Raw genomic sequence first — 25,900 nt, 5'->3', positions numbered from 1 at the left:
AATTCAGTTTTACAAACCTGTAGTTTCTGGGTGACTGTCTCTTTCTGTGACTGCAACTCGTTGGCTTTCTCAACTTCTGCTTTTAGTCTTTCCAGCTCCTGTAACCATGACAACATAAGATGCTGCAGATGCTACCATAGACACAGAGCACACCTTCCTGAATCTCTGCATGATCTGAACTCTGAAATATCCTACTCTATTATATTTTACCCTGATGGTGTTGAACACTCGATTCTGATTGGTCAGAAGGTTCTGTGTAATCTCTAGCCATTGTTCAGTTCAGTTGTAGTGCGCCTAGAATGACATCAAATCCATTTCCGTTTATATGCTACACAAACACGACAATATTTTTTTAAATTTATTATGTAACTAATATTATGTAACTTTTATCCGTTTATGGTTACATTTATACGTTGTGTTCTGGAATGTCCAAAAGAAAACGCTAGTTCCTGTTATCATTTATGTTATAACAACTATAAACAGTCGTTTCTTCACCTGCTGCCTCTATTTTTTTCTCATTTGAAGTTAATAAGACAAAAAAATACATACAAACACACACCTTTGGAGATTGGAGACTCCTTCTATAAATGTTAACCAAACATCTCCTTGGAGAAAACTTCAGCAATACACACTTTATACACCACTTACACTGTATGATATGCAGCATCCATCATGCAAGTCCCTGTGAATGAGCTGTTACTACAGAAACGAAAATGATTGAGAACGAGCGCATTAATATAAGTCTGTGATTTGGATATGCACTACTGTCAGAGCTGCTGTTATAGAACATGAATCGACACCTTCTGACCAAATCAGACTTGAGAATTCGACAATATAATGCTGTGTACTGTTCAAACATCGAAAAAGCTTCAGAGACTCCATCGCATCGCACCTCCTCCTTGGCTTTCAGCGCTGCCTCTAGCTCCTCTATCGTCTGGTTCAGTTCTGTTTTCTGGTTTTTGATTCCTGTCGTCTGCCCACTGACACACTCCAGTTCTGTCACCTAGAACAAACACACACACACTCAAGATTAAAGCAAAGCATTATACCCAGACAAACTATTTGTCCATTCTCCTTCTGCCTCAATGTCACTCTGAGAGCCCATCATGCTCACTGGGAGGAATTAAGGGTTTTTTTAATGTCTATCATTAATTTTCAGTTCAGCTGCCTCTAAAAATCGATCATCCGTAAATCAAGTGCATGACGATCAAATCATCGCCTCTCTCCAGACCCAGCCGCAGTCCTGACACAGCCGCATGCCACAATGCAAAGAAAAATCTTAGCAAGTGAAAATATCGTCAATATTGTCAAACTTGTCTAGCGTTTCTTATTATAAGATTCCAATAAACTAGAATAATATCAGATTATTCAGCCTATCTCGACACATTTTTACTAATTTCAAGCTTTATATTTTCTCATTCTGTTAGTAGATACCGTCATTTGTGTGAAATTACAGGCTTGAAATCATCTCTAGCCGCTTTATCCTTCTACAGGGTCGCAGGCAAGCTGGAGCCTATCCCAGCTGACTACGGGCGAAAGGCGGGGTACACCCTGGACAAGTCGCCAGGTCATCACAGGGCTGACACATAGACACAGACAACCATTCACACTCACATTCACACCTACGCTCAATTTAGAGTCACCAGTTAACCTAACCTGCATGTCTTTGGACTGTGGGGGAAACCGGAGCACCCGGAGGAAACCCACGCGGACACGGGGAGAACATGCAAACTCCACACAGAAAGGCCCTCGCCGGCCCCGGGGCTCGAACCCGGACCTTCTTGCTGTGAGGTGACAGCGCTAACCACTACACCACCGTGCCGCCCGGCTTGAAATCAGTAAAAAAAAAAATTAAATACGTTAGGTAAGATTAGTCTTTTTTTCCTTCTTCTTCTTTTAATTAGGTCCCTAACAGTTAGGTGGGTTTGATATTTGAATAATTCCCACATATGTTCACGAAGCGCCGGCCCCAGGATGTATAGTGGCCCGGAGAGTAGTGTCCATCCAAACACAAACAAGTATTCAGGACCGGAAATCTGTTTTCCAAAAGTTTTGGGGGGGGGTTTCCCCAGCAGCTTAAACACAACTTAATCCTTTTTTTTTTTTGAAGTTATGTTCTACATACAGTATCTTCCAGTTTATTTGTATAATTAAGGAATAAAAAAAATCAAATATTGCACCTTTAATAATCTTATATTTGGTTTATTGTGCTCTTATAACAGGCAATACTAGCTACATTTGACGATATTTGTGATATTTTCACTTGCTCAGATGGCATATTTTGCATTTCACTGCTGTAATTTTACTGTGCCGTTAAAAAAAAAAAAAAAAATGTAGTTGTGTCCAACACTAGGCAATAAAATGACTCATTTTGGTGCGGTAACACCCAAAATTGCAAAGACACCAACAACAATTATTTTGAAATTGCAATAATTTTGTCGCTTTATCAACATTTTTACATCTAGAAGCCTGCAATATTGAATCTATTCTAAGGTCAAAGAAATCATCATCACCTATATATCTGTCTGGAGCCTCAGATCCAGGTCTGACGTTGCTTTAGTACCAGTGATTAAAGTACCAGCAAAAAAATAACCTTCCTTATTGTAAAATTATTTGTGAGCATCCATTTGCATGATCCAGTGTGATGAAAGCAACAGTACATTTAACAGTTATTCCACAAAATCGAGTCGTACATGAGCTGATAGCCGATGAGGCGCGTAGCACTGAGTTGTCTATAATCCATGTACGACGAGATTGAGTGGAAGAACTGTTTCATTCTATCCACATTCACTGGATTTTGAGAAACGGAGCATTTTTATTTTTACAAATTTGATAAATAAAAACTTCATGCAAAACGTCAGACAAAATCATTTCCGCTTAGAATGTAAACAAATTGGTGAAATGACAGGAGCAATTTGTGAAAAATGCTACAATAATAATTCTTGAAAAAGAAAAAAATATTCCATGTCCCAACAGCCAGCCGCTGTGTCCGGGGATCAGGTCGTCGAGGCCCCTGCCTTCGACTGCCACCCAATCCACACTGCACCAAACCCCTACTGCTACCTCTGTGGGTGGTGAACCCACAGGAGGTCGGGCCCACGTCACCTCTTCGGGCTGAGCCCGGCCGGGCCCCATGGGCAAAGGCCCGGCCACCAAGCGCTCGCATACGAGCCCCAACCCCGGGCCTGGCTCCAGGGTGGGGCCCCGGCTGCGTCATACCGGGCGACGTCACGGTCCTGGATTTTTTTCTCCATAGGGGTTTTTGGTGATGAGCTTTGGGTAATGACAGAAAGAACAAGATCGCGGATACAAGCGGCTGAAATGAGTTTCCTTCGCAGGGTGGCTGGGCGCTCCCTTAGAGATAGGGTGAGAAGCACAGTCACTCGGGAGGAGCTCGGAGTAGAGCCGCTGCTCCTCCACATCGAGAGGAACCAGCTGAGGTGGCTCGGGCATCTTTTTCGGATGCCTCCTGGACGCCTCCCTGGGGAGGTGTTCCAGGCATGTCCCCCCGGGAGGAGGCCCCGGGGAAGACCCAGGACACGCTGGAGGGACTATGTCTCTCGGCTGGCCTGGGAACGCCTCGGTGTTCTTCCCGAGGAGCTGGCCGAGGTGTCTGGGGAAAGGGAAGTTTGGGCTTCCATGCTTAGACTGCTGCCTCCGTGACCCGGTCCCGGATAAGCGGAAGAAGACGAGACGAGAAGAAAAAAATATATATGTTCTTACCATTAAATATTTTTATTCCATATTTTGTTGCGCTTTTTTATTTTTTATTTTTGAGGGTTTTGTTTTTGAGTACAGTTTTTATTTCGTCCTCGGTTGGTTCACCAACACGCTCTGCCATTTTTTTTTTCTCTACTCACGGTATATGATCTGATATCCTAGTAGTACTGTAGAGTAGCCAATCAGAGTGTGCGATTGCTCGTATCCAGTGAATGTGGAGAGAATAAATACAGTTTATGCTGCAGTTGCTTCTCTTCATACACACCGATCAGCCATAACATTAAACCCACTGACAGGTGAAGAAGTGAATAACATTGAGTCTCTCATTACAGTGGCACCTGTCAAGGGGTGGGATATATTCGGCAGCAAGAAAAGAGAACTCAGTTCTTGAAGTTGATGTGTTGGAAGCAGGAAAAATGGGCAAGTCTAAGTGAGCGACTTTGACAAGGGTCAAATTGTGATGGCGAGATGACTGGGTCTGAGCATCTCCAAAATGGCACATCTTGTAGGGTGTTCCCGGTATGCAGTGGTTAGTACCGAACAAAAGGACAACCGGTGACAGGGTCATGGGTGTTGAAGGCTCACTGATTCAGATGGGGCACGAAGGCTAGCCCATATGGTCCAGGGGCGATTTCTCAGAGACAACAAGGGAAGCCGAGCTTCCCCTAAAATTCTCTCCCCAAACTGCGGCGTCTACGACGTTGAATTCTCATTAAAACAATAACTTGCATAACATAATATATGCCCAAGATTGTATTTATGTTCATAACTATCCTGTAACTTATTTGAGTGATGTCTGACGAACTTGCAGTTCGCTACGAGAATCACCTTTGCTGCCAGGCTGTAACCTTTCTTATTTCAATGGGCTCTATGGACTGGCAGCAGTGTTGCCAGATTGGGCGGTTTTAAGTGCATTTTGGCGGGTTTTGAACATATTTTGGGATGGAAAACGTCAGCAGTATCTGGCAACACTGACTGGCAGCCGGGTATCCGTTGCAGTCTACGAGACGGCTCTGAACAGCCAATTTCGGCTAGTTGTTATTGGTTAAAATCAACAAAATCGTCACTTCCAGGGAAGCCGGACTTCTCTGGGACTAAACGAGACAGTGGGAGGGACAAGAAGCCGGGCTGATAAAGGATTATTGGAGGTAGTGTTTGAAAGACATGAGGAGGGCGGTACTTCGGCGAGGAACACGGAAGTATGATCAGTCAGTCCCTAGCGGATGTCGAGAAAGTGTAGTCGTGTGCCAAAGTGCTGTCCGAATTTCTTTTCATATAAACGGTTCTTCTCATTGATGTCTCTGTACATTACTCTGTAAATAAATGTAAATATTACTCGTTGTGCTCCGTTAACTTTCATCCATTCTATCAGTTTGATCATTCGTGAATTCACTCGTTTATTTCATTTGTAGTTCAATCTGGTTGTAGGCTAGCTTGAGCCTTATTGGGATCTGCAGTGCTAGCTGCTAACAGAAATTGGTGAAGTCTCTGGAAAGCACAACCAGCTGGTATGACAGGGTCACAGACCATTTTCTGGAAAAGGAGCGGAGGGCAGAATTTGTGTATAAAAAGATTCATGTTCATGAATCTGAAGTGTGTATATTGTTCAGTAATGTTAAGAGAATGGTGGGCTCTGTGTTATAGGTTATACCTGGGTATAATATTCAAGGTTCTGTGTGTTGCATAGCCTACCTGGTTATGAATTTCCAGACTGTGTTGCAGAAGATGTTCAAGGATGTGTTGCACAGCTGGGTGTTGTGTTAAAGACTCTGTGTTGCATATCAGGGTATGATGTTCAAGGCTCTTCGTTGAATAGCCAGTGATTTTTGGATGTTTGATATTTTTGATTAAGGATATGAGGCACTAGCCTGGCAAGCCAGACTATAACATGAAACGTACAAGCAAAAATACTTTCTGCCACTAGGTAGGGTTGTCTAGTTCACTATGCTAATGGGGCACACCTTTCTATGCTTTGATATCCGGCCTACAGGTTTTACGATGAATGCGTAAAATGGGCTTCCCCTGTTTTAAAAACCAGCAGCCGCCACTGATATGGTCCAATCCCACAGAAGAGCTACTGTAGCACAAACTGCTGAAAAAGTTAACGCTGACACCTTTCTGTTTCAGCTAGCATGAACTTTTTCAGCAGTCTGTGCTCCAGTAGCTCTTCCAGCAATGACCCCTGTGCCATCTCACCCTTTTGTGCAGTCTCTCTGCCTCCTCTTGATAAGCAGCTAGCTGCTGTTTCCACTGTTTAACGTTGGCTGTCGACTCGAGCAGGGCTGCCGTTAGCTTGGCATTGTTTCCCTTCAGCGCCGCCAGCTCGGCCTCCCAGTGCTTGTTGATGTTAGTCGAGCTGCTGGAGAAAAGAAAAGAAAAAAAAAAACCCGGTGTGAAATGTTTTAAAGGTGCCATGGATTTGTTATTTGTTGTGAGACAGTTTTCATTCATGGAGCTCAAAATGCTAATGCAGTTCCATGTGAAAGCTGAACAGTGGATTAACCACTCAGAGAGTAATGTGCTGAAGTTCACACAAGCTGTAGGTGTTCGGATGTTAGAAGAACAGTGAAATCACAGCGAGCTCTCTATGTGTGAGGTTGTGAAAAACACACATCTGAATCGCTTTCCTGTAAACCAGCTCAACGGAAAGTGAAAGAGAAGGCACTTCTGGGGTTTTTCAATCATTCAGCAAAAATGAATGAAAAAACGTGTGTTTATGGTGCAAGCATCTAACCTACATTCAATAAACGTGATATACATTATCTATAATTTTATTCTTCATAATAATTTACTCAAGTGAGAAAACATTTACACGTGTACTGTATGTTCTATACTTTTTCAAAAGCACAGGAAGGAAATTAGCTTTAGGATCAGCAAAAATTAGTCAATGTGGTAATATAAAGTTGCGCTTGAACATATGTTTGACAAAAGCTTTACCGCAACAAAGAAGTGTTCACCCTGTCATCAGGAGATCGAATTGTTAAAAAAATTCTACAGCTATCCAAGAGCCAAGAAAGGAAACTGTTGAGCTCTCTGAGTGGGAGGGGCATACTCTCTCTCTCTCTCTTGTCAATCACAGTGACATCAGCCAATCATGGCCATCTGTAAGGTCATGTATTATATAGACACGAGTGTTTTACTGGAAAATACGCCACTCGTATTTTTATACGAGCTCCATCCGGGACATGGAGAACCAAAACCGTGACATAAATTTCTATTTGTCACTCATGAGGAAATCGATAAGTGAGTTGTTTTGATAAATTTGGGTATGTTTTGTTTGTGAATGTGTCGATATAATAAAAAGAAAATCACACGTTGGCTTGAAGATGTGAAGTTTATCTTCTCGTATCGAAAAACTCGCATTTTTCATATGAAATGCATCACGGCTCTGAGTGACATATTTAAATAATATTGGCTGGTGTTGAGTGGTATATCATATATATTCCATTCAGCTAGCATGATACTGAACGAGTCGAAGGCGAGTAGCTGAATGGAATATATCTGATATACAATGAAAAAAAACCCAGCCAATATTATTATTATTATTATTATTATTATTATTATACATTCCTTTTGGGTGTTCAACGTGTCTTTCTTTTTCAAAATTCTCTCAAAATCTTCCGTATTTAACAAAGCAAACCTGGCGGCCATGTTTGTTTACAAATCGTCACTTGCTAGCGCGGAAGTGTTACATCTCTGACGTGTGGCATCATGTTGTCTTGACAACCATGCAATATCGTAAACCATATTCAACATTCATTCTCTATTGGGTAGAGTGATGTAATACACGTAGGATAAGCGATATGCTAATAATATTGCATGCTGTCAAACCAAATGAATGAAACCCGCTAGAAGGGAATAGAACATGTTTTTATTCCATCGAAAAAGTGTCCTGTATGTATAATAATTCCTGATATTTCACTCCGATGATGTCACTCCCAGTGTTTTCCCTCTGACTTGTCAAAATGGCGAACTGGTTCAAAATTAAAATTCGTTTGATTCACTTGTGTATTTTTTTTTGTGGATGTGTCCATATAATATAAAGAACATTACACGGTGGCGCGAAGATATGAAGTTTATCTTATGTTGAAAAATATACATTCACCAGTCAAAGATAAACTTCATGTCTTCGCACAGCCGTGTAATATCCTCTATGTATGCAGAAGAGGGCAGATAGTTGCTTAAGAGCTTAACAGTTGCTTCATGTCAACAGGAACTAACTTGTTTTGTAGATGTTCCATTTAATGAAGTGGACCTATAAGAATAAATACCATGTGTCGTTCTTTAATAAATAAAGAACAGGTTCAGGTTTTTCTAGCTTCTTTTTTTCATTGTAGTTCAGCCGTTTTGAACTCAAGTCCCTATTTCGCTGTGTTTTCAGACTTAGAAGGTGTTTTCTCTCTCACCTGAACATATGTTTGATCCCACAGTCTGTATGATGCCTGTAATTTAAAAGGAAAAGTCTAAACACAGACCCCATGCCAGTCCTGACTCTTTTTACTACAGTCAGACATTCTCAAAAAAAAAAAAACAACACCACACAAAACCTTTACTCCTGAAACACTAAAACAAAATTCTGACTATGAATTGGCCTTCATGCAAATTGATTTAAGTGCATTTTTATACATATTTAATGCATGTCTAACATGGAGGGGGTAATTTACTGCTTTACTGTAGCCCAGGGATCTGAGAAGTGCGTCAATAATGCATGATGTGCCAATTTTATTTGAAATCAGCATGATACAACATTACAGCTTTTTTTATATATATAGTAAAGAGCTGTACTTCTCTGGTGTGAAGCTTTTTCCATGATATTTTTCATTATATTGCATCCATTTAATCAGCCCTGCTATTACTGGAGAAGTTGTGCTCAGACAAACGAACGTATTTGGTTAAAATATGTTATTTTGTCCCAGGCAATATGTAATATTTCAAAATTCTCACTCCTACTTGTTCAGCTGAATGGCTGCATCTGGGTTTTTTTTTTTTTGTTAGTTTGTTTTCAGTGTGATTGCTTGTGCTGATCTGTAGGAACTCTGATGTTCACCTGTGTGGGAAGGGCACTGCGTTGGTCTCGGGTCGAGGCTCCGAGTTCTGAGTGGCGTCAGGCGCGATCTGTTCGTCATCCGTCCCGTTGATGCTCTCAGGGGTCAAAGGTGACTGCAGGTCACCCGTAGCTGATTCCTATCAGAATATTAAAAATAAGATCATTGGTTTTAGATCCTCATGTTTCTACTTGTGCACACTTAATGATCTGAGTTGCCGAGAAGACTTTCTGAATCGCCAGCAGTGTTTAGCTGCAGAAATAGATGGATAAAATGTATTAGGAATGTATAAGGAGGGGTGTCTGTGAAATGCCTTAGTGGTGATTGGCAGTCATTATAGAACTAAGATGAGGGTGGATATATAGCCCTATGTTCACAATAGCATGTGAAAAGTCACTTGTGTCGCATATAAATTGTCTCTTGTGTGGGCGTGTCGCAACTGATACTGATATCGCTTTGTACATGTACAATATCCAGTGTTGTTTAAGTTCAAACGAGTAACGGTTGGAGTTATATATATATAACTTCTAAAGCTAACTATTTAAACATATTTAAAGGTAGACTGCCTTTCAGAGTTTTCAAGTGTAGATCATAAAAAGAATTTTCCCTGACATCCAGTTATTCTTGTTTAGTGGACTGAAAGCTACTGAATTCAAATCACAGACTTATTATTATTAGGGCCACATGGCCCTAAATTCTCCATAATTTTTTCCTGCTTCACCATGACCCAATTCAAGACACTACGTCATGCATCACATGCTGGTGGGCTTTCCCCGTTCGCGCAAGGCATTGTGGGATGCAAATTTAAAACAGGAGAGAAAAATGGAGGATGTGAGTGTGCGAATGAAATGTGAAAGAGCAACTACAGTAACGGAAAGAAAGCGAGAAGAAAAGACGTTATGTTCTATACAAAGGAAAGGAAACGCAGGACCAAACTAATAAATATCGGCGCTCAGCGAGCACCTCGGTGTGATCAGCTGTTCGGTTAGCGACAGAATGATGGAACTGTCAGTGCACGCTCAAAGGTAAACCTGTAGATGGCAGTAATGCAACACTGTGGAATGGATGCCAGCTGCCGTAAAACCCAAAAGAAGAAGAAAAAGAAGGTAAACCTGCGCATGCGCACACGGACTTCCTCTGTCTGCTCGACTGCGCGAAGCGAGTAATTTCATGCACATTATTTGCTTTAATCCCCTCAAATTAAATAACTTCCCAGCCACAGAATGGCCTGATATTTTGTGAGATATTACAGAAATAAACATATATCACAATGACCAAATTTCAAAAGGAACTGAATTTCACCAATTTTATGAAATCGAAAGGCCGTCTAGCTTTAAATTAAAATCATTGTGATTAGTAATTAGTCGTTTGATTTAGATGTTACGTGCTAAGCCTCATGCTAACTTCTTTGGCAGATCATCAAAGCATGCTAACTAGCTATGTCCACTCACTCAAGGCACTGCTGCTAGTTTCTTCTAAACCTTATTTAAGGCCCGGTCCCACTGGCCGATGGACACAAAACGTATGCAAAAAGGACACAGCGGACGAGCAAAATTTCGGGGGTGGCTCTATCCGTTTTCATCCGCTCCAGAAATGGACAAAATTTGCGAGAAAAGAACGGACGTGGGTAGTATATAGCGGGGATGTTAAACGCATGTTCATAGGAAGCCAAGCGGATGGAAGTGGATGACAGCTCCGAAGGGGTTACCGGTGATAACTGAGAAGCGGACGCATAGCAGAAAGAGCGGATGCATAGCGGGTGAAGGGGATGCATCACGTACGCCTAACGGAAACAAAGGGGATGTTGCGCGGATGTATATCGGATGCAGACCGTTCACTGCGCTAGGTGTCCTTCTACATACTCTAGACATACTCCAGACATCCTAAATATACGAGATACATCCCAGATATAAACGCTTTGTCCGTTTTGAATACTTTATATACGAGATGCATACGCTTACATCCTTTCTATTTCCGTGCTACTAACGATGAATAGACGTTTCATGTACCTTATCTTTCCTCCCTCTTTCCGTTTTCAGCTGCAGCGGATGTGAGTTGCGAGGATGCCCAGAGGATGCAGAGAGGATACAGCAGACGTTTAACGGATGATAACGGACATAGAACGTTTGTTGCTCATATATGTCGCGGATTTACATCGTACACGGCGGAAAGTTCATCCGTTCTAAAAGTTTTGTGCAGCTCAAAACTTTTTGCGCAGATGAAATCACAGTGGACGGATGCTCGATGGATAGAGCGTATGAAGCACGTATGCAATGAGTACACAACGGATGCATAGTGTTTTCCAACGGATGGCAAAGATTTTTTTACGTTTTACATCCTTTTTGCATCCATAAGTGCAGTGGGACCGGGCCTTTATCTTAATAATGTCTCTATACACATCTAATGAGAAATTGTATTTTATGACAGGAAACCATAGTTAGGAGTTTTCTTCCATTTTGTATATCAGACAGTAAACTGGAACTAACTGCAGATAGGAACTCAAGTTGTGAATGTAGAACTGAAGAAATGGCAGACCATGTGCGCCATAGGATTGGTCTGAGGAATCATTTGAGCCAATCGTTTGGATTTGTTGCTTTACTGTGTCATAACGCTTTTTAAAAGTGGCTGCCTGCTTTGAGGCCAATTCCTGTAGGATCACATGTTAAATGTGGGCTGGCAGTTGAGAAGAACCACCGAGCTGTTCGCCTCAGAAGGTGAGCTTAGAACGAACAGCTGTGAATTTTTTCTGGTTCCTTGCCAGTTTCCACCTAGTTATCTATTTATATGAAATCTAAATAATAAAGCTGTTCTGTCTTTTCAATGTCACAGGACAACTAAATGTGGCTGGAGGAGACACTACCCTCCACTTCTTTACTCGAATAGCCATTCAGTCATGATTGCCCAGTATCACACAGTATCACGCTTATTACTGTCAGAGCAAGAGGTAAATAGGCCAATTTTGCCACCCAGAGAGCCGGGTCAATTATGCTCTCTTCTGTTGACAGCTGTGGCATGGCCGGGTTTCAAACTGACAATCAATGACAGACAGGATAACGCCAATGCTGGCCATTTTGTACTCAGCGATGTAAGGAAGTGCAAAAAAAATAAAAAAGAAGAAGAAGATTAATTAATTAATTACAACAGTGGGTGTAAAATGAACTTCGATGGAAGTCATTGGAGATCTTACCTACAATTATATACAAGCTTTATTTGGCTAGATTTGAGTTATAAGATGCCAATCCTTTCAATTTCAGCAGAGCGAATGTCAGTATATAGATGACGTTTTTTGGCTGATATCTGGCTCAAACCATAGTTATTTACCAGCATTAAACCTCTTCACCAACTGTTTTATAGCCTCCATATGAAATAATTTGTCTTGAATAAACCAAATTTTGGTCACAATTAGACCTAAATTTGGCATATACACTGTTCTTTAACCAAAAATTAGTAAAAATTTGAGCCATAACCAAATTATCGCTGGTGCCCCAAAACCAAATTTTGATTTACAACCTCACTCAGTTGACCAAATTTTGGTTTAGCTTCTACTCTTAGACCGCGAGTTGGCTTAGTGGTTAATGTGTCCGCCTCTCGACCGGGAGATCGTGAGTTCTGCTCACGGTTGGGTCATACCAAAGACCATCATAAAAATGGTACCATCTGGCAAGGCACACTGCAATACAGATGTGATTAGGGAAGTCAAACTCTCATGGTTACCAGAGGACCAGCCCCCCACTGTAACCCTAGCTGTATAGGCGAGAGGCTGAGGGCTATGGAAACAGAGATCGGTGCCGCACCCATGCACCTCAAAAGAGCTGGTTAGTACTGGGACAGGAGACTGCCTGGGAAGACCAGATCCTGGCATGGATTTGACTTTTTTCTACTCTAAGGAATGAAAATCAATCCCTTCACCAAATTTTGGTCAAGGGAATTCTCCAGTCTGAGGTGAATAATTACAAGTCCAGAGTTGGAGAATGCTTAAGTTTGAAAAATGTCTAAGTGCCACCACATGAGAAATTGAGAAGTTTTGTTGATCAAAATCAAGCGAAAATTTTGCGAAAACTAGACCAAAATTTGGCCAAACTTTCATCCAAAATTTGTCAAAGGACTTGACCAAAAGTTAAACCAAATGTCAAACTCATTTAAATATTTTGGCTTATTTTTAAGGTTTAATTTTGTTCAACAAACCAAGTCAGAATCAGGTCCAATTTTGGTTAACAGTTTGGGTTAATTTTGGTCAGACCTTCGCCAAAATATTTTGTAAGGACCTTACCAGAGTATAAATAGACCCCTTCGCAGTAAACGTCATTCATACGTAAGAGGAAATTGCGCGCGCAGCCTGGACCCAAAAAAGACTCAGCGATGCCTAGTTGTTGTGTTGTCGGGTGTCAGAATCGTAGGAGTGATGGGGTTAAAATGTACAGAATTCCAGCAGGATCTCACCCATTCCAAAAAAATCGCCGACGTCTATGGCTACAAGCCATCAAACATGTAGACTGGGATGAAAGCACTATCAAAAATGCACGGGTTTGCAGCGCCCACTTCATCACAGGTTAGATCAGGCTATTTATTAAATCTTTCTTTTTTATTCTTTCTAGTCTTCGTTTATTGATGTAGCAAAATACTTTGGTAATGTTTGTCTGATTAGCTGGGTCATAGTTACACAATGTAATGAATATTGTTAGCATGTTAACTTAGCTTTGCATGCAATTTTGTTTGTAGGAGAGGTCTCGCTTGACTCAAGCAGTCCAGATTTTGTGCCATCATTATTTGTGTATGCCGAAAATCACAATTTTAAAGCAAGGATGGAAAGGTAAAATTGTGTGCCCTCACTCTAAATGCCAACTTACGCTGACTGCTCTAACCTAGCTCCCGCCCCGTTCAGTTTCATTTCTGGTCTCTGTCTCTCGCTTTTTACGCAGCTCTGATTTCTCTTAGCTGCACTCTTTACACTATCATTCCTTTCATGCCATTACCTCCTGCAAATTGCTGTTTAGTGTTGGTATTTGCTGTTGTAGCTAAAGCCACATTGCCATCACATCACTGGCATCATTTGATTAAAACAAAATGAATATGAATGTCCCATTGTTAATCAAGTTGTACATGCCCGCACATAACATAATCATATGCGTCTAAAGACTTGTAGGCATGAAGTTTTTCGTGGGTGTACACTGAAGTCTTGTCAATAAGGTACAAGTATATATCTGGCCATTGTATACCAGGGAACTTACTAACATCGTCCGTCCACTCTTTTACTAAATACGGATCCGGTAGGCGATGTCCACTTGTTAGAGTTAACTTATTTATGTAGCATTCTCGAGCTTGTAACGACAATTGTTTTGCATAATCTGACAGCTCATAATGCCGGTCTATGGGCAGCGCCATTGTTTCTGAGTCCAGGCTGCACGCGCATCCTGGCAACGGTCGGTTTGTTTACAAACATGCGAAGGGGTCTATAGAAGCCTGGTATTATATCATTCCGTTTTGCACCACTCATATACAACTGCGATAACACGTTTGACCATATCTACACTAGCACCCTGATTTAACAAGCTAAAAAAAACACCAAGTACTAATTTACATGTGGAATAAGATCAATTTCACATACAAATTATTATGATTCATACAGAATAATCGCATGAATTACATAATGTTCAACTGTATCGTGTTGATTAACAGGAGTGAAAGGCGTGTATCAAAAACACTGCGTAATATGAGTAAATGAATAAAAGGGTGTCGACATGAGTGAATATCATGTTAATAGGGTAAATAGGAATGAAAACCTTTTCACAGGCTCTGTTTCAATGAGGTGAATATATAAAAAAGAACTCAGTACTTTGAGAACATTTCTGATTAGCCATAACTTTCTAATTGTTAAGACTTAGTTACCTTCGTCAAGGAGGTTATGTTTTCAGTATGGTTTGCTTGTTTGTTTGTCTGACTGTAGGCAGGATTGTGCAAAACCTACCCACCTGATTTCCATGAAACTTGGTGGAAAGGTGTAGCATGGGTGAAAGAAGAACCCATTCAATTTTGGAGTGGATCCAAGTCACGGGGCGGATCCACAAATTTAATTTTACTTCTGCTATCAATGCAGGATACGCAATTTGGCCTTGGCAGAGGTCTGTGTTCTCCAAGTGCCCTTCTAGTTAATGTATAATTGTGTCTTCAACTGGCAGAAGCAGGTTTTCGCAAATTTAATACATGCCCTTCAGATGTTTTCATTTGCATTCACGATCATGACTTCCAAGCTGAATCGAATCATAATGATGGTGGGGCATTGACTCCGTCCCTGCATGTTAGACTTTCAGGTAGAAAGAACATTCATATTTGCTTGTGCGAAGGACACAATCTTCCACAGGTCTTGTTTTTGCGAGTGTTCTGCATGCGTTTTTGGGCATCATGACCCCCCCCCCCCCAAGAAAAAAGCCACATGAAGGCACCAAGCATTTTTATGAGTATGATAATTATTTTAATAGATAAATTCACTTGATATGAAAGTTAGTGTACCCCGCCTCTCGCCCATAGTCAGCTGGGATAGGTTCTCAGGTGCAGTACGTTATTCACCCAAGGGCGCAGATGGAACTGGGGACGGTGGGGACATGCCCCCCCCCAGATTTATAGTGACCCCTATCTGTCCCCCCCCACCGTCCCTACGTAAGGCGCCAAACATAGGTAGAAAAAGCGAGGATTAATGTTCTGTTAGTTAGACTAACTTACATTGCAGCACAAAGTTGAAATGGCAGCAGCAGTAGCCTTGTCTGTGATCAATCCACATTACACCAATTCAAGAAGGGGAAAGGCTGGAGCAGATCCTTACAGAGTTGGGAAAGCAAGGTGTTCAATTTTCCACGTAATTCTCGGTTAATAACACTGCACAGCTCATCCATTTGGTGTTTCTGCTACGACTAATGGTGCGTTCAGTTGTACTCCTAAGTTGGAAGTTTGAAGTCGGAAAAGCATTGAAATCTAGCATCTACCAGCATAAACGTTGGGGTTTTCGTTTCATTTCATTAACTGTCCATTTTTTTCAAATTCCATGTTCCATGATGTCCGAGTTTTTAAACTGGGAAGCGGCAGAGAGATGTTTTTGGGGACCTATTGAGTCTGCTTCGAGACGGTAAATTTGTTTGGCTGCAGAGGGAATTTTTTTTTTTCTATCAATTTTGTTTATTGGAAAAAATACTTTTTATTTTTATTTGTGTGAATCTGTTGTTCAAGTGTTTATACTTCTGTTTTCATACACATTTTATGTTTCTAATCATTTACATGAAGGCACGAGTGTGAATCATTTCAATTTTATTTTGTTATTAATTTTTGGACATTCCCTTTTTGTTAGAAGTTAAAGTTTCTGTGATGAGATTCTTCATCCTGCTGAGATCAGCAAATGTTTAAATAAAACATGCAGAAGACATGAAGTTTTGGAGCGTGATTAACATACCAGACAAATAACAATTTGATCATGTATGGCCAGGTAGGCCTTCGTCTACCAATGTTCATTCAGTTAGAAAACTCGCAATTCTAATGTATATTGAAGCTTCAGTACATATATGCATTTACACAAAATGGAATCATTTGCTGACAGCTCAGTCCCCCCCAGTTCAAAAATCCTATCTGCGCCCCTGTATTCAGCATCAAGTAAATCATTGTATTGATTTAAAATGACATGTTGTCCAGGGTGTACCCCGCCTTTCGCCCGTAGTCAGCTGGGATAGGCTCCAGCTTGCCTGCGACCCTGTAGAAGGATAAAGCGGCTAGGGATAATGAGATGAAAGTTAGTATTTGTTAACATTAATGTGTTAGAAAAATAAGCATACAACATTATTACAACAATGATAGCATACCGTATACCCTATATCAATTTACTTGCTATAAATCTGACTAGTGTTAAATAGTACAGAAAATTATTCCAATTTTCTGCTTATTTTTAGTGTTTTAAAGGTCAGTGCCTGTTAGTCGTTTTAGCCTGTTGTTGACTCTTGCTTACCTTTTTAGCGGCCACAGTCAAGTCCCGTTTGTGCTTGAATTGAATAAGGGGACACTGTTAGAGGTGTATTCAAAAGAAAGCGTTTATAACGCATCAATGTGATCTGTCACATCTTTTAAAAAGACTGAAGACAAGACATGGTTAAGACAGCTGCTCCGAATATTTTAGTGGTTAATTAAACAAGCGAGATGGAGGACTGTAGGTTTATTTTACACTGGACACTGGACAGGGTTGAATTAAATGGAGTGGGTACGGTTTAGTGAGAACCTCAGTCTTCACTGGTGTTAATCACATAAGGAAGGTTTAGATTGATGGTAAATGGCTCAGGTGGATGCTTTATGTTGAAGGTCAGCGTGTGCGAAGGTTCTGAGCGGACGTTCTGAGTGTTCTGATGGAGGTAGGGGGTCGGGCAGAAATGCTTTGGGTTGGTTACTGCAGGGAGAACGGAGGTATTCAGTACCATCACAACAACGCCATCCTTACCTTTGAAGACACCAAAGCCAGTTTGCGCTTGGAAGAATTAGATGATGATGTTAGAAGATGTTCAAAGAGTATGTTAAACAGAAAATGAAAGAAGAAATCAAAAGGAATGTCTGATACTTTAAAAGAGAGGTGTGTGTGTGTTCAGAAATTTACCTGTGAGGGAGTGCTAGTGAGCTCCATCTTCTCCTGAGATTTCTCCTTTGCTAACCGTGCAGCTTCCTTAAACTCCGCAAATTTTTCCGCAAACTAGGAAAAAAACAGAGACGTGAAGTGAAGTGAAGTGAAGTGAAGTGAAAACCCAAGTTCAACCCCCAGGAAAGAAATTCTTCTGCTGACTTTCTCAAAACAAAAGTTGTAATTTGTTGTGTGAGTTTCAACTTCACAAGCTATTTGTTATTTCTGAATCCCAAGGATTCAGGAGCTATGCGACCTTCAGGACAATGATTTGATTTGTATGAGGTGGATTACGTAGCGTAAACAGATGATCTTTCAGAATCAGGAACACAGTTTAGTGGAAACAGTGACAAAACCAAGCAAAATAAAGCACATCGTAAAGCTGTCATATAACGTTCCTGCGTACTACATGCAGTCACCTCACAGCAAAACTTTGAGAGAAAATAAAGACGCTGTGTGAGGCTGCATGATCATGTCTCGTGTTCGACATTTTGAGCTTCAAAAATGATTTATTTTCTCAAAACTGTAGGTCAGATCTAGAGATTCAACCATTTATTTAATTTGTCGATGTTAACTGACTTAAAATATTTTAACAGTTATTCCATGAAATTGAGTCGTACAAGTGCGTAGCACCGAGTTGTCTATAAGCCATGTACATCGAGATTGAGTGGAATAACTGTTTTATTCTATCCACATTCACTGGATTTTGAGAAACAGAGCATTTTTCTCATCTCATTCTCATTATCTCTAGCCGCTTTATCCTTCTACAGGTTCGCAGGCAAGCTGGAGCCTATCCCAGCTGACTACGGGTGAAAGGCGGGGTTCACCCTGGACAAGTCGCCAGGTCATCACAGGGCTGACACATAGACACAGACAACCATTCACACTCACATTCACACCTACGGTCAATTTAGAGGTCACCAGTTAACCTAACCTGCATGTTTTTTGGACTGTGGGGGAAACCGGAGCACCCGGAGGAAACCCACGCGGACACGGGGAGAACATGCAAACTCCGCACAGAAAGGCCCTCGCCGGCCACGGGGCTCGAACCCAGGACCTTCTTGCTGTGAGGCGACAGCGCTAACCACTACACCACCGTGCCACCCAGAAACAGAGCATTTTTATTTTTTGCAAATTCGATCAATAAAATCTTTATACAGAACGTCCAATAAAATCATTTCCGCTTAGAATGTAAACAAACCAGCGAAATGACAGAAGCAATTTGTGAAAATTGCTACAATAATAATAATAATTATTGAAAAATAAAACTAGATTGAACTCGACGCCAACAGCGTCGATGGGGACGCCTCCGCCTGGTAGACTACACGCCTTATTAAGTTGTGATTTGGGGATGGACATTTGACCTCACAGTAATCTTGACCTGTGACCTTTCAACCTCAAAATCTAATCAGTTCATGTTTGTCCCAAAGCGCACAAATGGTGAAAGTTTGGTGAAATTCCTTTCATTTGCCTTGGAGATATTGTGTTCACAAGGTTTTCGGACAGACCTTTGACCTCACAGTGACCTTGACCTTAGACCTTTTGATCTCAAAATCTAATCATTTCATCTTAGTCCCAAAGTGCACAAATCGTGAAAGTTTGGTGAAATTCCTTTCATTAGTCTTTGAGATATGGTGTTCACAAAGTTTGGGGATGGACATTTGACCTCACAGTAATCTTGACCTGTGACCTTTTAACCTCAAAATGTAATCAGTTCATGTTTGTCCCAAAGTGCACAAATGGTGAAAGTTTGGTGAAATTCCTTTCATTAGCCTTTGAGATATCGTGTTCACAAGGTTTCGGGACGCACGGACAGACGGACAACCCGTAAACATAATGCCTCCTGCACCTTAAGGTGGCGGAGGCATAAAAAGATATGTTCTTACCATCAAATATTTTCATTCCATATTTTGTTGCTTTTTTGTATTTTGGGGGGTTTTCTTCTTCTTCTTCAGGTTTTTTTTGGCGGTTAGCAAACCAACTTAAAGGTGCATTACTGCCACCGACTGGGCTGGAGTGTGGAATATTGGGCGGGAAACAAACAATATTCTTTTAGCTATTTCTATTTATTTTAAATACTTGATCATTTTTGGGGTTTTATTTACGAGTAGTTTTTATTTTGTCCTCAGTTAGTTCAGCAACATGCTCTGCCATTTTGTTTTTCTCTACTCACGGTATATGAGCTGATAGCCTAGTAGCAGAGTAGAGTAGCCAATCAGAGTGCGCGATTGCTCATATCCAGTGAATGTGGATAGAATAAATACAAATATATTCTCTTTTAAAGGAGAAAAGTGATATTTTATTTTATATTATTTACTGTGGCGGTACGGTGGTGTAGTGGTTAGCGCTGTCGCCTCACAGCAAGAAGGTCTGGGTTCGAGCCCCGTGGCCGGGGAGGGCCTTTCTGTGTGGAGTTTGCATGTTCTCCCCGTGTCCGCATGGGTTTCCTCCGGGTGCTCCGGTTTCCCCCACAGTCCAAAGACATGCAGGTTAGGTTAACTGGTGGCTCTAAATTGACCGTAGGTGTGAATGTGAATGGTTGTCTGTGTCTATGTGTCAGCCCTGTGATGACCTGGCGACTTGTCCAGGGTGTACCCCGCCTTTCGCCCGTAGTCAGCTGGGATAGGCTCCAGCTTGCCTGCGACCCTGTAGAACAGGATAAAGCGGCTACAGATAATGAGATGAGATGAGATTATTTACTGTTCACAGTGTGAGCAGCCATGTCAACATGTTGAGCAGACCTTCCCAACTTTCCAAATGGGAATCCAGAATTCAGGGTGCATTTTCTTTGGTTTTTCCCAGTTGGAGATTGGAAATTCAAAGTAACAAGCTTCAGTAGAATGCAGCACTATCCTCATCCATCCTCGTCCTGAGTTATTGCACTTGACTAGATTTCTAGCTCACAATACATTATTATGTTCCATTCAACTAAAGGCTGTATAAAGGTAACTTTTCATTTCCAACCTCCAACTAGGAAAAACTAAAGAAAACATCCCCTCAATTCGGAATTCCTACTCAGTAACTCAGGATGGACTCATCAAGTCCGAGTTCAGCAAGTGACGCCAAAGAAACATGGCTGCTCACAGGATGAAACTTAAACAAGTAGCACTTCTTACCTTTAACTGAGTTATACTGTACAGTGTATACAAGATGTATTCAAACATGGAGGTGTCCATGTTGTTTTTTTTGTTTGGTTTGGTTTTTGGTCTCACTTTGCTCAGGTGACTCTCGGATGAGAAGCCGAGGCCGTAGACGGTGTTGGCCCTGCTGTCTGCCCACTGGCCAAATTTCTGTGAGGTCTTCGTGAACGTCATGTTGGGAGTGATGGTGCTGTTGATGATGGCCTGAAGAGAACAAACAGCAGCAGCAGCACAAATTATTCAAACAAAACATACAGTGGGGCAAAAAAGTATTTAGTCAGTCACCAATTGTGCAAGTTCTCCCACTTAAAAAGATGAGAGAGGCCTGTAATTTTCATCATAGGTATACCTCAACTATGAGAGACAAAATGAGAAAAAAAATCCAGAAAATCACATTGTCTGATTTTTAAAGAATTTATTTGCAAATTATGGTGGAAAATAAGTATTTGGTCAATAACAAAAGTTCATCTCAATACTTTGTTATATACCCTTTGTTGGCAATGACAGAGGTCAAATGTTTTCTGTAAGTCTTCAAAAGGTTTTCACACACTGTTGCTGGTATTTTGGCCCATTCCTCCATGCAGATCTCCTCTAGAGCAGTGATGTTTTGGGGCTGTCACTGGGCAACACGGACTTTCAACTCCCTCCAAAGATTTTCTATGGGGTTGAGATCTGGAGACTGGCTAGACCACTCCAGGACCTTGAAATGCTTCTTACGAAGCCACTCCTTTGTTGCCCGGGCGGTGTGTTTGGGATCATTGTCATGCTGAAAGACCCAGCTACGTTTCATCTTCAATGCCCTTGCTGATGGAAGGAGGTTTTCACTCAAAATCTCACGATACATGGCCCCATTCATTCTTTCCTTTACACGGATCAGTCGTCCTGGTCCCTTTGCAGAAAAACAGCCCCAAAGCATGATGTTTCCACCCCCATGCTTCACAGTAGGTATGGTGTTCTTTGGATGCAACTCAGCATTCTTTCTCCTCCAAACACGACAAGTTGAGTTTTTACCAAAAAGTTCAAGTTGGTTTCATCTGACCATATGACATTCTCCCAGTCCTCTTCTGGATCATCCAAATGCTCTCTAGCAAACTTCAGACAGGCCTGGACATGTACTGGCTTAAGCAGGGGGACACGTCTGGCACTGCAGGATTTGAGTCCCTGGCGGCGTAGTGTGTTACTGATGGTAGCCTTTGTTACTTTGGTCCCAGCTCTCTGCAGGTCATTCACTAGGTCCCCCCGTGTGGTTCTGGGATTTTTGCTCACCGTTCTTGTGATCATTTTGACCCCACGGGGTGAGATCTTGCGTGGAGCCCCAGATCGAGGGAGATTATCAGTGGTCTTGTATGTCTTCCATTTTCTAATAATTGCTCCCACAGTTGATTTCTTCACACCAAGCTGCTTACCTATTGCAGATTCAGTCTTCCCAGCCTGGTGCAGGTCTACAATTTTGTTTCTGGTGTCCTTTGACAGCCCTTTGGTCTTGGCCATAGTGGAGTTTGGAGTGTGACTGTTTGAGGTTGTGGACAGGTGTCTTTTATACTGATAACGAGTTCAAACAGGTGCCATTAATACAGGTAACGAGTGGAGGACAGAGGAGCCTCTTAAAGAAGAAGTTATAGGTCTGTGAGAGCCAGAAATCTTGCTTGTTTGTAGGTGACCAAATATTTATTTTACTAAGGAATTTACCAATTAATTCATTAAAAATCCTACAATGTGATTTCCTGGATTCTTTCCCCCCATTCTGTATCTCATAGTTGAAGTGTACCTATGATGAAAATTACAGGCCTCTCTCATCTTTTTAAGTGGGAGAACTTGCACAATTGGTGGCTGACTAAATACTTTTTTGCCCCACTGTATACATATAAGAGTATAAAAAACATGAGGCAGCTTTAAAGCTTCTGAAAACATTATTTTCACAAACATACGTGTGTGAACGAGTCTGAAAATTTCACCATATGGTTATGAGAGAATTTACTATGAGAAGCATGAGAAGATAATTGAAAAACGTCTCTTGAGATGATGACTGTATTTATCATGAAATACATGACTGCAGGGTTTTAGCTGTGTGTGTGTGTGTGTGTGTGTGTGTGTGTGTGTGTGTGTGTGTGTGTGTTGCTCCAAGGCTGTGGTTGCATTCCAGTTGATTAGACAAGAGGAAGCAGTCAATAAGGTGAGAACATCTATGGAACTATTGACTCTACTGTGTGTGTGTGTGTGTGTGTGTGTGTGTGTGTGTGTGGAGTAGGTTTTGTATAATAAGCTGCCCATTTTTGGCATTTTGCTTGGTGTGCATATTGGGTACTCTCTCTCACACACACACACACACACACACACACACACACACACACTCTAGCTCCTATGTAGACTTTTAGAGAATTTGGATTTTCTGTAAGAGCTTGTTTACCCACCCAGAGAAGGTTGTGTGTGTGTGTGTGTGTGTGTGTGTGTGTGTGTGTGTGTGTGTGTGTGTAAACACACATGTCTGTTATGCAAGCATGCTTTCTAAAATATCTTCTCATCTTATCCCAGCCTAGAGTCCAAAATAACTTCCATGCCACCCCCATGGAACTCTCTAGTGCATACGTAAGTGCGTGTGTGTGTGTGTGTGTGTGTGTGTGTGTGTGTGTGTGCATATATGAGTGAGGCAGAATGGAACAGAGCTTCATCTAATGCTGCTTTTCTGACTGGATAATGTGGTACTATACAGTAAGAAAAGCATATGGTACCATATCTAAGTACCCAAACTGAATTTGGTTCCACTCCTTGTTCAGGAATAAACCGTAGCAAACAGGGACTTGTAGGTGGAGCCTACTGATTAGCCAAACACAGTCATGATTCAAGTTAAACATCTGAGATTCTGCAAAAAAGACTACAGCACAATCAGCGATTTTATCACACCACCCCGCTGTTGTTTATTTTCCTATAAATTCATACCCTCAAGTGATGTATTTATTACTTTCTGGATTACATGCATAGTTATAATATCAAATGAATGACTAATTAACTCCACCAAGAAGCTTATGGTTTGTGGTGCGGTTTGTTTCTCTGACTGTTTGCAGGATTTCTCAAAACCTACCAACCCGACTTCAGTGAAACTTGGTGGAAGGGAGTAGCTTGGGTCAAGGAAGAACCAAATAAATTTTGGAGTGGATCTGAGTCATGGAGCAGATCCACAAATTTAGTTTCACTAAACTAAATGTTGCAAGATGTGGCACTTGGCTTTGGCACTTGGAAGTCTGTGCACAACAATGCCATACATCTTAAAATCCAGTAGATGGCAGTAAAATTCAGTAGTGACAAAACATAACCAATGTAGAAATACGATAACTCCATATACATGGGTACCAGTAATACTCTCTGATACACACGTAGACACATACTTCTAATAATTTTGGAAATATATCCAGACATATAAAGTGGTTGCGTTTGTAGATTTGCACGTCATAGAAGATTCGACTATGTCCTTGGCAGACGCCTGCACTCTCCGAGTGCCCTTCTAGTTAATGCTCTTATAATGTGATTTCTAACCTAACGGCTTTGTGTTTGTATTGTATATGAGGCTCTGACCTTGGATCCATCCAGGCTGATGATGCGATAGACGTTGCGAGTGCTGTCGTAGAAGTAGGACACGGTGACAGCATGCTTGCTGGTGGGGACCCAGTTCTTTTTGGTGTTGGGGTCGATCTGGAAGACGTGGGCTCTGGTGCTAAAGATGGGCTGCTCTCTGTTGAGGCAGAGAGAAAAGAATGAAAGCGTCATTATTAAAGACAGAAAAGTAATAGAAAGTAAAAAAGTTTTTTAGGCAAAATCGACTTATTCTATCATGTGCATAAGTATTGGCACCCCCTTTTTAGTACAAACTTTATCGATTTTTAAAATGTTTGTATTGTATGCAGAAGAATGGTGTCCTAGAAAATAAAACCATTTTATATAGACAAACGCAATACTGTACAAAAGTATTTTTTTATCGTGAAAACTTTATTATAGATATTTATTTACAATACAATGTTTGTATTGTATGTCTGTAAACAGCAGCGTATTACATCAGAGACACTTTTCAGACAACAAGCATAATGAAGGCTGCTGGGTTTTGGTGCAAAATGAAGATGCGAGTGTGACAGTCAGAGTGTCCAGAAGAACTGTGGCTGGTTCTGTCAGATGCTCAGTAAAACCTACAGCTCATTTCCTTATAAAAGTCAAGTCAAGTCAAGTTTATTTGTATAGCGCTTTTAACAATAAACATTGTCGCAAAGCAGCTTTACAGAATTTCATTCATCTCATTATCTCTAGCCGCTTTATCCTGTTCTACAGGGTCGCAGGCAAGCTGGAGCCTATCCCAGCTGACTACGGGCGAAAGGCGGGGTACACCCTGGACAAGTCGCCAGGTCATCACAGGGCTGACACATAGACACAGACAACCATTCACACTCACATTCACACCTACGCTCAATTTAGAGTCACCAGTTAACCTAACCTGCATGTCTTTGGACTGTGGGGGAAACCGGAGCACCCGGAGGAAACCCATGCGGACATGGGGAGAACATGCAAACTCCACACAGAAAGGCCCTCGTCGGCCACGGGGCTCGAACCCGGACCCTCTTGCTGTGAGGCGACAGCGCTAACCACTACACCACCGTGCCGCCCACTTTTTTAAAATCTAACAACATTACATTTCATTCCAGTATTTTTGAAGGCATCTTTGCTCTACAGCATTTCGTAGCATGTGCCTAAGACTTTTGCACAGAACTGTATTTCTTTATATTGGATTATTTTTACTCATTTCAAGCTTTCAATTTTGTCTTAAAAAGAATAAACACATCTACGAAGAGACACAAGGTTCCTGATCCAGTACTCAAGACTGCTAAGATATCAGGGTTGTTGTTTTTTTTTTTTGCAGTATGTGAATGGCAGCTGTGTCGCTCAGCATGAAGCAGAAACAGTGAGTTCATCATCGCACTCTGTGCCAATATGGCAGTCTAAACTGACCAGAAAGTACCATGTGACGCAACATGCAGTGAGTGAGATGATGCGAATGATCTCTAAAAGCACTGTGTATACGCCGACTCAGACTCTTTCTACTTCTGAGTCTTCTGAGCAGGACTTTCATACAGTACATACTTATATATGGGTCATTCTAGAATTCAGGGTACATTTTGCGCCTCTGAGATAAAGCTTTTGTTATTTTCGACAAAAGAAATCTTTATTGAATCAGTTTTGAACAGCAATGCAAATTATGACAAACTTTCACCAATAGCGACGCTTGATGTACATTTTAGACCCAATTTATCCATAAAACATTAACTATTGGCCCTTTTCCACTACCCTTTTTCAGCTCACTTCAGCTCGCTTCA

The 25,900-nt window shown here is 41.4% G+C and overlaps 1 protein-coding gene across 9 annotated transcripts in view; it reads right to left on the bottom strand.

Moving 5' to 3' along the window:
- Positions 1–25,900, bottom strand: part of LOC132895146 (homer protein homolog 1) — a 66,074-nt gene that overhangs the window by 2,803 nt on the left and 37,371 nt on the right. The window contains exons 2-11 of one of the 9 annotated variants that reach the window (XM_060935397.1): positions 24,117–24,273; positions 20,619–20,750; positions 17,386–17,478; positions 17,233–17,259; positions 16,750–16,782; positions 8,768–8,904; positions 8,127–8,162; positions 5,917–6,079; positions 893–1,003; positions 18–98 (exon numbers count right to left, since the gene is read on the bottom strand). In XM_060935397.1, coding sequence (XP_060791380.1) covers positions 18–98; positions 893–1,003; positions 5,917–6,079; positions 8,127–8,162; positions 8,768–8,904; positions 16,750–16,782; positions 17,233–17,259; positions 17,386–17,478; positions 20,619–20,750; positions 24,117–24,273 — 970 coding nt within the window. Of the gene's footprint in view, positions 1–17; positions 99–892; positions 1,004–5,916; positions 6,080–8,126; positions 8,163–8,763; positions 8,905–16,749; positions 16,783–17,232; positions 17,260–17,385; positions 17,479–20,618; positions 20,751–24,116; positions 24,274–25,900 lie in introns of those variants that run through there. The other 8 variants (XM_060935398.1, XM_060935400.1, XM_060935401.1 and 5 more) reach the window with 8 other exon arrangements.

This window comes from Neoarius graeffei, chromosome 12 (genome assembly GCF_027579695.1).
Source record: "Neoarius graeffei isolate fNeoGra1 chromosome 12, fNeoGra1.pri, whole genome shotgun sequence".
In the NCBI taxonomy this organism is placed as follows: Eukaryota; Metazoa; Chordata; class Actinopteri; order Siluriformes; family Ariidae; genus Neoarius; species Neoarius graeffei.
The sequence above is the reverse complement of the archived record's forward strand: the minus strand, read 5'-3'. Positions and strand labels throughout refer to the sequence as shown.